Below are 13613 nucleotides of genomic sequence, written 5' to 3'. Positions count from 1 at the left end.
ACATGTGAATACGTGTGTACAATTGCAGATATCTGTGGAGAGATGACTAGAGGAATAGCAGCTATGACTAATCTGACACCGACAACTTGGTGGATTCCTGTTTTGAGTAGCTATCAATCGCTAGTTCCTGCTTGATTCTGTGTAATAGGGGCAACTAAAGCATCACTGCATTCCCACTGGACACTGACTTCAGTTCAATGTTTAGTTTTGATTTACATTTGGTTGAGTTGTCAACTATCCTGAATTCAACGTGAAATCAACATAACATTTCACCATGTCATTGGATTTAGGCTAAAAGTTGGTCAAATCTTTTTTTCCAACCATGTTAATGCCCAGTGGTTAGCTTTCGGCCAATGATAACTCAGCACTGATGTGTGTTTCTGTTACTTCAAATTTTCTAATGCTAATAGGTACAGGTGTTTTCAGACCTAGTTTGCATGTCTCTGAATAAGCTGAGTCTGTGATAGCAGCAGAATCCATCTCAAAAGTGACAGAGAAGGACATCTGCCACTGTAGTGAGGTGGCGCCACCATGTGGTAAGTGCTGCCTCCTGTGTGGCTCAGTTGGTAGAGCTTGGTACTTGCAATGCCAGGGTTGTGGGTTAGATTCCCACAGTGGAGAAGAATGGGAGTCGCTCTGGATAAGAGCGACTGCTAAATAACATAGACAATGGATGATAACAGTAAGTAGTGGCAGTGGCATACTTAAACTGTAAGTCATTTCGCTGTTTGATCTAGTAGAATTTGTGTGTTTGACAACAGCTGATAATCTGATAAATTGATGCGCTGTACCAAAATGGATAAACAGTGGGAATCAACACAAATCGCACATTAGATGACACATTCGGAATGCTATTTTAGAAATTTCAGATACTATAAAACCTTTTTTTGTGCATACTATTTAGTACGCTAGTATGGGTATTCAGACACGACCACTGTCTCCATATCAAATATATTTAGCGTCTATAATAGCTAGCATCGACTAATTCACATCATGATAGATACCATTAATATCACAAGAAATCACACACACACACACACAAATACATAGTTTGAAGATGTATTCTGTTACCTCATTATATAATCAAATCTGTTCAGCGAAACAAACAGTGCATATGCTAAACAGTTACAGTTTTCACAAAATAAATTCAGTTTAGTAACTAACGCACACTTTTAAAAAACAAACAATGTATTAACAGCTTCTTTGGTTCAATCTTGAACTAAGTCTCAATAACAATGTCTGTTGGCTCAATATGGGGGGAGCTGATATGCCCCCCAATAGGTATTCTCTCCCCCATACCTAAAACTATTATTCTTGGATGTTATCTCAAGGCTGAGACTGTTACCTTGTTGGAGCTTAACCATCCTGGACATGAACACAGTGCACTCTTTCTCTCCGTGATACACGGTTTCACTCAGTCTCCTTTGCTGGGTCTTATTCAGAATGCCATTTTTGAACAGAGTCACCTTCCTCTTCTCCTCTCCCCCGGTGTGCCTAGTGAAGGTGACCTGGACATAGAAGTAGTAGAAGCCTTCAGATCTGATGTAGACAGAGTTGTCGTGGAGGACGAGCGAGCAAGAGCCACAGACGGGGACACCATGGTCATTCTCCCAAGATAATGTTCCTTCTCATGAGACAGAAGGAAAGAAAAGAGAATAAAATAAAATATTAAAATGCTTTACATCATATAAATGGGTTAATATACACTACATGACCAAAAGTATGTGGACACCTGCTTGTCGAACATCTCATTCCAAAGTCATGGGCATTAATATGGAGTTGGTCTCCCCTTTGCTGCTATAACAGCCTCCACTCGTGTGGGAAGGCTTTCCACTAGATGTTGAAACATTGCTGCGGGGACTTGCTTCCATTCAGCCACAAAAGCATTAGTGAAGTTAGGCACTGATGTTGGGCAATTAGGCCTGGCTCGCAGTTGGCGTTTCAATTCATCCCAAAGGTGTTCAATGGGGTTGAAGTCAGGGCTCTGTGCAGGCCAGTCAAGTTCTTACACACCGATCTTGACAAACCATTTCTGTATGGACCTCGCTTTGTGTATGTGGGCATTGTCATACTGAAACAGGCAGTTTGGAACTCGGAAGTGAGTGTTGCAACCAAGGACAGACTATTTTTTACACGCTACGCGCTTCAGCACTCAGTGGTCCCGTTCAGTCAACTTGTGAGGCCTACCACTTCGTGGCTGAACCGTTGTTGCTCCTAGACATTTCCACTTCACAATAACAGCACTTACAGTTGACCTGGGGCAGCTCTAGCAGGGCAGAAATGTTGTGAACTGACTTGTTGGAAAGGTGGCATCCTATGACGGTGCCACGTTGAAAGACACTGAGCTCTTCAGTAAGGCCCTTCTACTGTCAATGTTTGTCTATGGGGATTGCATGTCTGTGTGCTCAATTTTATACACTTGCCAGCAACGGTGTGGCTGAAATAGCTCAAATACATTCCTTTTAAGGGGTGTACACATACGTTTGTATATATAGTGTATGTTTGTGCATATATTTGAACACACAGGTGGCAAAATAACTACACTTTCAATACCCTTTGAAAACTCTGTATACAGTGCCTTCGGAAAGTACTTAGACCCTTTGACTTTTTTCCACATTTTGTTACGTTACAGCCTTATTCAAATTATTTTTTTTTTTTCAGCAAGCTACTCACAATACCCCATAATGACAAAGCAAAAACAGATTCAGATACAAATACCTTATTTACATAACTATTCAGACCCTTTGCTATGAGACTCAGCAAACTGGATGCAGTTTATCACAGTGCCATCCGTTTTGTCACTAAAGCACCTTATACCACCCACCACTGCGACTTGTATGCTCTAGTCGGCTGGCCCTCGCTACATATTCGTCGCCAGACCCACTGGCTCCAGGTCATCTACAAGTCCATGCTAGGTAAAGCTCCGCCTTATCTCAGTTCACTGGTCACGATGGCAACACCCATCCGTAGCACGCGCTCCAGCAGGTGTATCTCACTGATCATCCCTAAAGCCAACACCTCACTTGGCCGCCTTTCGTTCCAGTTCTCTGCTGCCTGTGACTGGAACGAATTGTAAAAATCGCTGAAGTTGGAGACTTTTATCTCCCTCACCAACTTCAAACATCTGCTATCTGAGCAATTAACCGATCGCTGCAGCTGTACATAGTCTATCGGTAAATAGCCCACCCATTTTTACCTACCTCATCCCCATACTGTTTTTATTTATTTACTTTTCTGCTCTTTTGCACACCAATATCTCTACCTGTACATGACCATCTGATCATTTATCACTCCAGTGTTATTAATCTGCAAAATTGTAATTATTCGCCTACCTCCTCATGCCTTTTGCACACAATGTATATAGACTCCCCTTTTTTTCTACTGTGTTATTGACTTGTTAATTGTTTACTCCATGTGTAACTCTGTGTTGTCTGTTCACACTGCTATGCTTTATCTTGGCCAGGTCGCAGTTGCAAATGAGAACTTGTTCTCAACTAGCCTACCTGGTTAAATAAAGGTGAAATATATTTTTTTTAAAGACTCAAAATTGAGCTCAGCTGCATCCTGATTCCATTGATCATCCTTGAGATGTTTCTACAACTTGATTGGAGTCCCCCTGTGGTAAATTCAATTGATTGGACATGATTTGAAAAGGCACATACCTGTCTTTATAAGGTCCCATAGTTGGCCGTGCATGTCAGAGCAAAAATCAAGCCATGAGGTCAAACTAATTGTCCGTACAGCTCAGAGACAGGATTGTGTCGAGGCATAGATCTGGGGAAGGGTACCAAATCATTTCTGTAGCATTTAAGGTTTCTAAGAACACAGTGGCCTCCATCATACTTAAATGGAAGAAGTTTGGAACCACCAAGACTCTTCCTAGTGCTGGCTGCCCAGCCAAAATGAGCAATCAGGGGAGAAGGGCCTTGGTCAGGGATGTGACCAAGAACCCGATTGTCACTCTGACAGAGCTCTAGAGTTCCTCTGTGGAGATGGGAGAAACTTCCAGTTGGACAACCATCTCTGCAGCACTTCACCACATGACAGCCCGCTTGGAGTTTGCCAAAAGACACCTAAAGATTCTGAGACCATGAGAAACAAGATTCTCTGGTCTGATGAAACCAAGATTTAACTCTTAGGCTTGAATTGCAAGCATCACATCTGGAGGAAACCTGGCACCATTCCTACGATGAAGCATGGGGGTGGCAGCATCATGCTGTGGGGATGTTTTTCAGCGGCAGGGACTGCAAGACCAGTCAGGATCGAGGAAGAAAAGATGAATGGAGCAAAGTACAGAGAGATCCTTGATGAAAACCTGCTCAAGAGTGCTCAGGACCTCAGACTGCGGTGAAGGTTCACCTTCCAACAGAACAACGACCCCAAACACACAGCCAAGACAACTCAAGAGTGGCTTCGGGACAAGTCTCTGAATGTCCAGCCAGAGCCCGGACTTGAACCCGATCTAACATCTCTGGAAAGACCTGAAAATAGCTGTGCAGCAATGTTCCCCATCCAACCTGACAGAGCTTGAGAGGATCTGTAGTGAAGGATGGGAGAAACTCCCCAAATGCAGGTGTGCCAAGTTTATAGCGTCATACCCAAGAAGACTCGATGCTGTAATCGTTGCCAAAGGTGCTTAGAAAGTACTGAGTAAAGGGTCTGAATACTCATGTAAATGTGATATTATTTCCCAAAAAACTATTTTTGCATTGTCATTATGGGGTGTTGGGTGTTGATTGATAGGGGGAAAACTATGTAATACATTTTAGAATAAGGCTGTAAAGTAAGAAAATGTGGGAAAAAATCAAGGGGTCTGAATACTTTCCGAATGCACTGTACGTAAAAAATATTATAACGTATTTTCACAGACAGTAATTGTAGCATTGTGTTGGGGTTAGTGGATGCCCGCATCTAAGCAGTTACAGTAGATGGGTTGATTGTGGGTCTTAAACCTCACTGCACAAAGGAGCAGACGGGGGGGCACAGCGCATGATGAGGGAAAAATTGGTGGAACTAAATCTATACCTCATTCTGAGCACACCCTAATTGTACAGCTACCATTTTAACCTTACACTAATACACCTACCCTCACAATAGCTTAATGTTTAAAGAATAGATAGAATATTTGAATAATGTTTTCAAAACATAAATATAATTTTCTGATTAATAAAGAGGCATAACATCTTGTTGATAAGAGACATACAATTACATTGGACTGTGTAGTAATATGTTCTGCTTATGGTGAGTAAGCATGTTAGTAAGCATGTTATACTGTATATCTTGGCCCTCCCACCCCTACGTGAGGGCAGCTCCCGCTCAGCTCAGCCCAGTCCAAGCTCTTCTCTGTCCTGGCACCCCAATTGTGGAACCAGCTCTCCCTTGAAGCTAGGTCAGGAGAGTACCTGCCCATCTTCCCGAAAACATCTGAAATCCTACCTCTTCAAACAGTATCTTAAGTAATCCTCCTCCAAAGAGACAAATAATGGCGCTGTACAACAGTGATGTGCAGAACGGCATCTCGGGAACGCACAACTCGTCGATCCTTGTCACAGACGGGCTATTGCAGCAAATGACAGCACTGGGTTCCACTCCTATCAGCTAAAAACAAGAAGAAGTTGCTCCAGTGGGCACGCGATCACAATTGAAGAGTGGAAAAACATTGCCTGGTACGTGACAGCGAGTTCAGTTTACTTGAGTGGCCTGTGCAGTCCCCAGACCTCAACCCAATAGAGCATCTTTGGGATGAGATGGAACGGACTGTTCACAGCATGAATGTACCGCCATCCAATCTGCAGCAACTGCGTGATACCATCGCGTCAGCATGGACCAATATCCCTGTGGAACGTTTCCGACACCTTGTAGAATGCCCCGAAGAATTCAGGCTGTTCTGGAGGCAAAGGGGGGTCCAACCCAGTACTACTAATACCTAATAAACTGACCGGTGAGTGTATTTTACAGACCCACTCTCCAGTGTATCATATAACTATTAGGTGTATCACAACCTAGGTGTCAAATGTGTTAGATCAGTTGTACAACCTGAGTGTGTACAGGGCCCTAGTCTTGTTTAGTGGAACTGACAAGTTCAAACAGACTGCAGAAGCTCCAATGTTAACTCATGCATTCCATGAATTTAGGATGTAAAAAGGAAACTGCAACAAGCATGGAATGTTAGGCCCAAAAGTCCATACCTAGAAACTAGGAAAGAAAGTGTTTAGCTTACCCATGGTCAGATGGATATAGGAGGGACTGGGAGCTGGAAAGCAAAAACAGCCCATTCATTTTCCTGTTTTGATCTATCTTGTAAAGTTTACGTGTTACTCTCTGCTTGTGCAATCTTACAAGGCCATCTTTCTCCAGAAAATGCACAATTGACCTGAATTCTACTGCACACAATGTATTAATCAGAAATGGAAATAGCAATGCTTTACTTACCCTTTGATGAATTCAATTGAGCCAGAAAACTGCCGTCTGCAAAATAAAAATAATATTTCAAGTCATTGTCATATATATATATATATATATATATATATATATAAAAAAAATATATATAAAAAATCCCAGCCCCCGTCCCTGCAAGAGGCCTTTTGGTAGGCCGTCATTGTAAATAAGAATTTGTTCATAACTGACTTGCCTGTTTAAAAAAAAAAAAAATAATAATAATAATACTGTTGTAGAATGTCTAATATGAGATAGGAATTATATTACAGTGCCTTGGTCAATATAATGACATACAGAACAGAAAAAACTATTAATGTCAGTATGTGTAACCCAGTACAACTTACTTGGAGGGTGCTGGTTTTCCTCCTTTGATTCAGGTAAATTACTCTTGGAGAGAGAAATTACATTGTGACATCTTTAGATCATCATCAGTTTACCCGTATGTATCATCATATCTGAGTCTAGCTATCACTGATGATAATTGGACATACCTTGTCAGGTGAGTTTATTTGCACTGTTGTGAGAACTGCGACCATAATCCCCATTGCGACTGTGAGAAACCCGCACCACACATGGAGCAGCAGATATCTGGAGGTGTGCTGTTGACTCTTCATCCTCTGAAAAACACACACGTACCACAAACCACTGAGACCCGTCCCAATTCACTCCCTTCCACTTCCCATCGGCCCTAATCCTTATCTAATCCTACATTTGCAGATCTGAAGGGTCTAGAATAGATATCAGCAGGCAGGTTGTAGATCTTCCACCATAGGCTACTGTTTGAGTCTGAGCACCTCAACATTAGTCAATAGGCTGCCTTCTGAATAATATTTAGTTTAGATTATACCCCACTGACCATCTAAATGCCATGCTTAAAGAATGTCATCATAAGAAGGAGATTATCTTCATGGGCGATTTCAATGTAAACTGGGAAAACAAAACTTGCTGGAAAAAACTCAGAGATCACAGATTATTTCAACCTGACTCAAATTAATACAAGGTCATACCAGAGTAACACAGTCATCCCAGACTCAAATTGATCTGGTGTTTACTAACAGACCTGATCGAATAATTAAGTCCAGTAACTTACCAACTGGCATATCTGACTACAATGTTACATTGGTGTTTAGAAAGATCACAAAAAAGAGATTTAAGAACCATATTAATGTGTAACAGTACGATATAAAAATCCAGAAAAGTGAGTAGAGAAACTACGATGTAGCTATAAATCAAATGGACTAGTCTGATCTGTTAAGCAATGAAGACCCAGAGTCTGGATACAGAACATTTCTGTCAGCTATTGACAACATGGATACCTCTTTTACTAGGAAATTTCAACGTAAGCCAAGACGGAAAATCTTTCTACCATGGCTCAACGAGGACCTCTGGAGGCAGATGAGAGAACGGGATTTTTCCTTGAAAAAAGCACTGAAGTCTGGTAAGAATGATGGCAGATGTATATTTGCATCACTGAGAAATAAGGTAATTAAGAATATAAAAAAGCAGTGTTCTTTCAGTGTTTCACTCTGCAGAGTGATCAATGAAGCAAAAGAAAATGTCAAAGTGATTTGGGAAAATCTCAACAAACTAACAGGGAGAGGAGCTGAAAAGTCCAAAAAAACATCCCGAATTAAAGGTTAATGAGATTCTAATTCAAGACTCCAATTTCATATCCACCACCTTTAACAATGTTTTTGTTGACTCTCTCAGGGAACTGGCTCAAAGATTTTCAACCAAGACCACAGTTCTCACTCCCATAGATAATAATAAACCAATATTCAGAATTCCTGAAATCTCAGCATCAGCAGTGGACAGTATTATTAGCTTCTTCAGGAGCTCTAGAACCAAATATGTATTTGGTCTAGACACTGTATTCCTGAAGAGACAAATATTCTCTGATTGCCCTTATTGTACATCTAGTGAATCTGTCCGTTAAATATGGGCTCTTCCCCAATGCTTGGAAGTCTGCTGCAGTGATAACTATTTTAAAATCAGGTGACCCAACACTGGTGGAAAATTACTGACCTATAAGCATCCTTCCAGTGCTAACAAAGGTAGCTGAAAGATGGGTGGCTGATCATCTGACTGATCACCTCATTCAGGGGAACTCCTTACATCAAATGCAATTTGGATTCAGAACTAAACATTCCACCGAAACAGACAATTGCTATTTTCTGGAATGCATTAAACTAAACTGGACATAGGTGGTGATGCAGGCAAGAATTACCGACAAGACTGTTGTATGTACTTCTCTAAGGAATTGATTCCATTGATTCTTCCCAACGAGCTGTTCTTGTTAATGGGGAGAATCTGAAAGCTGTGTCTAACTTCAGGTATCTTGGTGTCATTTTGGACTCCAACTTGACATTTAATAAGAAACATGTGAAGAAGGTGGTTAACACGGTTAAGTTTGGATTATCCAACTTTAGGTTTAAAAGACATTTCCTTCCTCTGGAGAACGCCAAACTATATAGGCATGCTATGATTTTCTCATATCTGAGATATAGCCTCACATGCTGGTCACAAACAGGAGCTACTATTCTGAAACCAATTGAATCACTCTACAAACACTTAAGATTCTTGATACAGTGCCTTGTGAAAGTATTCGGCCCCCTTGAACTTTGCGACCTTTTGCCACATTTCAGGCTTCAAACATAAAGATATAAAACTGTATTTTTTTGTGAAGAATCAACAACAAGTGGGACACAATCATGAAGTGGAACGACATTTATTGGATATTTCAAACTTTTTTAACAAATCAAAAACTGAAAAATTGGGCGTGCAAAATTATTCAGCCCCTTTACTTTCAGTGCAGCAAACTCTCACCAGAAGTTCAGTGAGGATCTCTGAATGATCCAATGTTGACCTAAATGACTAATGATGATAAATACAATCCATCTGTGTGTAATCAAGTCTCCGTATAAATGCACCTGCACTGTGATAGTCTCAGAGGTCCGTTAAAAGCGCAGAGAGCATCATGAAGAACAAGGAACACACCAGGCAGGTCCGAGATACTGTTGTGAAGAAGTTTAAAGCCGGATTTGGATACAACAAGATTTCCCAAGCTTTAAACATCCCAAGGAGCACTGTGCAAGCAATAATATTGAAATGGAAGGAGTATCAGACCACTGCAAATCTACCAAGACCTGGCCGTCCCTCTAAACTTTCAGCTCATACAAGGAGAAGACTGATCAGAGATGCAGCCAAGAGGCCCATGATCACTCTGGATGAACTGCAGAGATCTACAGCTGAGGTGGGAGACTCTGTCCATAGGACAACAATCAGTCGTATATTGCACAAATCTGGCCTTTATGGAAGAGTGGCAAGAAGAAAGCCATTTCTTAAAGATATCCATAAAAAGTGTCGTTTAAAGTTTGCCACAAGCCACCTGGGAGACACACCAAACATGTGGAAGAAGGTGCTCTGGTCAGATGAAACCAAAATTGAACTTTTTGGCAACAATGCAAAACGTTATGTTTGGCATAAAAGCAACACAGCTCATCAACTTGAACACACCATCCCCACTGTCAAACATGGTGGTGGCAGCATCATGGTTTGGGCCTGCTTTTCTTCAGCAGGGACAGGGAAGATGGTTAAAATTGATGGGAAGATGGATGGAGCCAAATACAGGACCATTCTGGAAGAAAACCTGATGGAGTCTGCAAAAGACCTGAGACTGGGACGGAGATTTGTCTTCCAACAAGACAATGATCCAAAACATAAAGCAAAATCTACAATGGAATGGTTCAAAAATAAACATATCCAGGTGTTAGAATGGCCAAGTCAAAGTCCAGACCTGAATCCAATCGAGAATCTGTGGAAAGAACTGAAAACTGCTGTTCACAAATGCTCTCCATCCAACCTCACTGAGCTCGAGCTGTTTTGCAAGGAGGAATGGGAAAAAATGTCAGTCTCTCGATGTGCAAAACTGATAGAGACATACCCCAAGCAACTTACAGCTGTAATCGCAGCAAAAGGTGGCGCTACAAAGTATTAACTTAAGGGGGCTGAATAATTTTGCACGTCCAATTTTTCAGTTTTTGATTTGTTAAAAAAGTTGAAATATCCAATAAATGTCATTCCACTTCATGATTGTGTCCCACTTGTTGTTGATTCTTCACAAAAAAATACAGTTTTATATCTTGTTTGAAGCCTGAAATGTGGCAAAAGGTCGCAAAGTTCAAGGGGGCCAAATATTTTCGCAAGGCACTGTAACAAACCAAACAGTTACCACCACTGTCATATCACTTACAAACATCATTTATTTAGTCTGGAAACCTTTAAGCAGTATGTACAGTGGGAAGAAAAAGTATGTGAACCCTATAGAATTATGTAATGTATTTGTATTTTGTATTGTTTAAGTGAGTATGTGTATTGTGACTGTGTAATCGTCCTTAGCTGTCCTGGGACTACGGGTGCAAATTATCTTTCGGCTAACCCCGGCACATTTACATGGATGTTGCATTTTTGTAATATTGATGTTGATTAATGTGCATTGTCCCCTATAAATAAATAAAACAAACAAACTCTGAAATTTCACCTACACAGGTTATTCCCCTCTTAAACTACAATGCTGCCCTATGCGCAGTGTGGTTTGCTACTTGTATTGGCTCAAACAATAACATCAGTGACTGTAAATGTGATACCTGAACTCCCTACCAGAGAAATACAACAAAATAATTTGTAGTAAACATGCAGAGAGTGGTATGTACTGTGTGACTGTGATAAGACATTACGGCTGTCACGCAGTGTACTTTGGTATGTTCAGAAGGACATGAATGCAATAGTCAAGGTAATGATAATAATAATTTGGGGGGTGCTTATATTTGTCCTGTTACACACTTGCACAAGACACAAGTAATTGTGAAGGTATGCATAGTGAGTGAGAAAACGTTCTGGCAATGATCAATTTGACCGCATTACCTGTCATATGGTATAGGACATGAGACTGGGTCCATCCTATTACAGTCTCATTATTGAAAATACCACTAAATATTCATACAACAGCCACTGTTTTTAGATCAAATATAACTGTGGAGCCATTAGACTATTACTGTGTGATGATAAATCAGACATTACTGTCATCACCAAGTGATTTTACATTGTGTCACATATTCCTCATCCAAACATCCTATAATTAAGTCTAAGATTAGGAATTTCACATTATGTGTCACGTTCATCGTAACGAGGAGACCAAGGTGCAGCGTGACGAGAATACATTCTTCTTTATTAAACGAAGAATAGTTAAACAAACAAACAAACATACAAAACAATAACGCTATAACCACTAGTGCTGACACAGACAACTATACATAGACAATAACCCACAAAACCAACATGGGAAATGGCAACCTAAATAGGATCCCCAATCAGAGACAACGATAAACTGCTGTCTCTGATTGGGAACCAGTTCAGGCCACCATAGACCTACATTTACCTAGACACACCAAAATCCCATAGATATACAAAAAACCCTAGACAGGACAAAAACACACATACCACCCTAATCACACCCTGAACTAACCAAAATAATAAAGAAAACTAAGGTCAGGGTGTGACATTATGAAAAAGTATTGCAAATACAATGGACCACTGTCCACAATTCTGTGTTACCACAATATACATATACATCATAAATAAATGAGTAGCTTGATATGAATAAAATGAAACACAATGACCAGGATCTCAACTCACCTAGTGTGTCTTGTAGTGTCCTTGTACAAACAAATCTGTCTGCTGCATACCATGCTGCATTTCAGAGACATGTTCTTTAGACAGGGTTTCCCCCCTTCCACTTGAGTTGAGGCTCGATGCGATGAAGTTTTTTTCTTCACTGTGAGTTGTGGTTGGAAAGCAAGGAGGAAGTGAAGCAAAGCATCATGGACTAAAACAACCACCTCAAAGTCTAGGTAGACTTTGGTCACATTGACCCTGGGACTGGTAAATTAGCAACTGATGATGTCATATTCTTCTATGAAAATGTATTTTAGCCTGGTCCAAGATCTGTTTATGCTTATGCCTACTCCATTGTCAAGCCAGGCATGACAAGTCCATAAGAAGAGCAGAGAGCAGAAACAGATTGTCACCCAGGCTATGATTTATTTGATTTCCCTTCTGCGTTATGACAACAAAAAATGATTTTAAATAATCAATAAACCCAGGTATTTTATCCATTATTTTATGAAATACTGTAGATCAAGTACAGTGGTAAAGTAACTTTTTGACAGCACCCCTTTTGATATGAACGAAACCTTTCATCCATACTGGCCCATTGTAGAAGTGTTCAGAAAGTGACTTCTTAGACCTGGATGCCAAAACATCAAAGATTGCCATATTTTTTATACCCCACCATAATATGAGACATCCATGTCCTTATCACTGAAAACGACAAATAGTTGAGATTGATATCATTTAAAAGCTTACAAACAGGGGTGTCAAACTATTCAATAATTTATTGGAATTTTGGGGGGTATAACATTTGTCATTTTATAACCGTATATGTCAATTGTCTAAAAACGTGTCAACTCCGATTTTTAGCATATACAGATGTTGTAGCTTAGACCCTATTTGACTTCATCTGAGGTTCTTGTGTTGTGCCCACCATCGGTTGAGACACAACATGCTCTTGAATACAGGGTGGGTGTCATGTTTTGGCTGATAAATTTACTGAAATGGGAATAAAATTGAAATTTTAACTTTCAAATGGTACCAAAAAGATGGTCGAAAGTCCACACACCAGAGAATGTTGACTTCAAATTAAAATCAAATCCAATTTTATTTGTCACATATGCCGAATACAACAGGTGTAGACCTGACAGTGAAATGTTCACTTACAAGCCCTGAACGAACAATGCAGTTTAAAGAAAAATACAATAAATAAAAGTAACAAATAACTAAAGAGCAGCAGTAAAATAACAATAGGGAAGCTATATACAGGGGGTACCGGTACAGAGTCAATGTGCGGAGGCACCGGTTAGTCGAGGTAATTGAGGTAATATGTACATGTAGGTAGAGTTATTATAGTGACTATGCAGCGGCGTAAAGGGGGGAGTGGGGTGGGGGCACTGCAAATAGTCTGGGTAGCCATTTGATTAGATGTTGAGGAGTATTATGGCTTGGGGATAGAAGCGGTTTAGAAACCTCTTGGACCTAGACTTGGCGCTCCGGTACCGCTT

The 13613-nt window shown here is 40.5% G+C and overlaps 1 protein-coding gene across 1 annotated transcript; it reads right to left on the bottom strand.

Annotated features, from left to right (window-relative positions):
* Positions 1-1051: 1051 nt before the first annotated feature.
* Positions 1052-13261, bottom strand: LOC112245022. Its single transcript, XM_024412960.1, has 6 exons — positions 12133-13261; positions 6930-7055; positions 6783-6825; positions 6433-6468; positions 6221-6253; positions 1052-1624 (listed from the first exon to the last, which is right to left on the bottom strand). Exons 2-6 carry the CDS (start codon positions 7050-7052, stop codon positions 1248-1250), a joined length of 612 nt encoding a protein of 203 aa, XP_024268728.1. The 5' UTR covers positions 7053-7055; positions 12133-13261; the 3' UTR covers positions 1052-1247.
* Between the last annotated feature and the right edge of the window lie 352 nt (positions 13262-13613).

Source organism: Oncorhynchus tshawytscha, linkage group LG03 (assembly GCF_018296145.1).
Source record: "Oncorhynchus tshawytscha isolate Ot180627B linkage group LG03, Otsh_v2.0, whole genome shotgun sequence".
Taxonomy (NCBI): Eukaryota; Metazoa; Chordata; class Actinopteri; order Salmoniformes; family Salmonidae; genus Oncorhynchus; species Oncorhynchus tshawytscha.
This window is presented reverse-complemented; position numbering and strand designations above follow the sequence as displayed.

Coding starts and splice junctions, on each gene's coding strand:
- LOC112245022 (XM_024412960.1), bottom strand. CDS start 7,052: ATGAAGAGTCAACAGCACACCTCCAGATATCTGCTGCTCCATGTGTGG. Junction 6,469..6,782: donor GGAAAACCAGCACCCTCCAA/GTAAGTTGTACT, acceptor TTTATTTTGCAG/ACGGCAGTTTTCTGGCTCAA. Junction 1,625..6,220: donor CTATATCCATCTGACCATGG/GTAAGCTAAACA, acceptor TCTCATGAGAAG/GAACATTATCTTGGGAGAAT.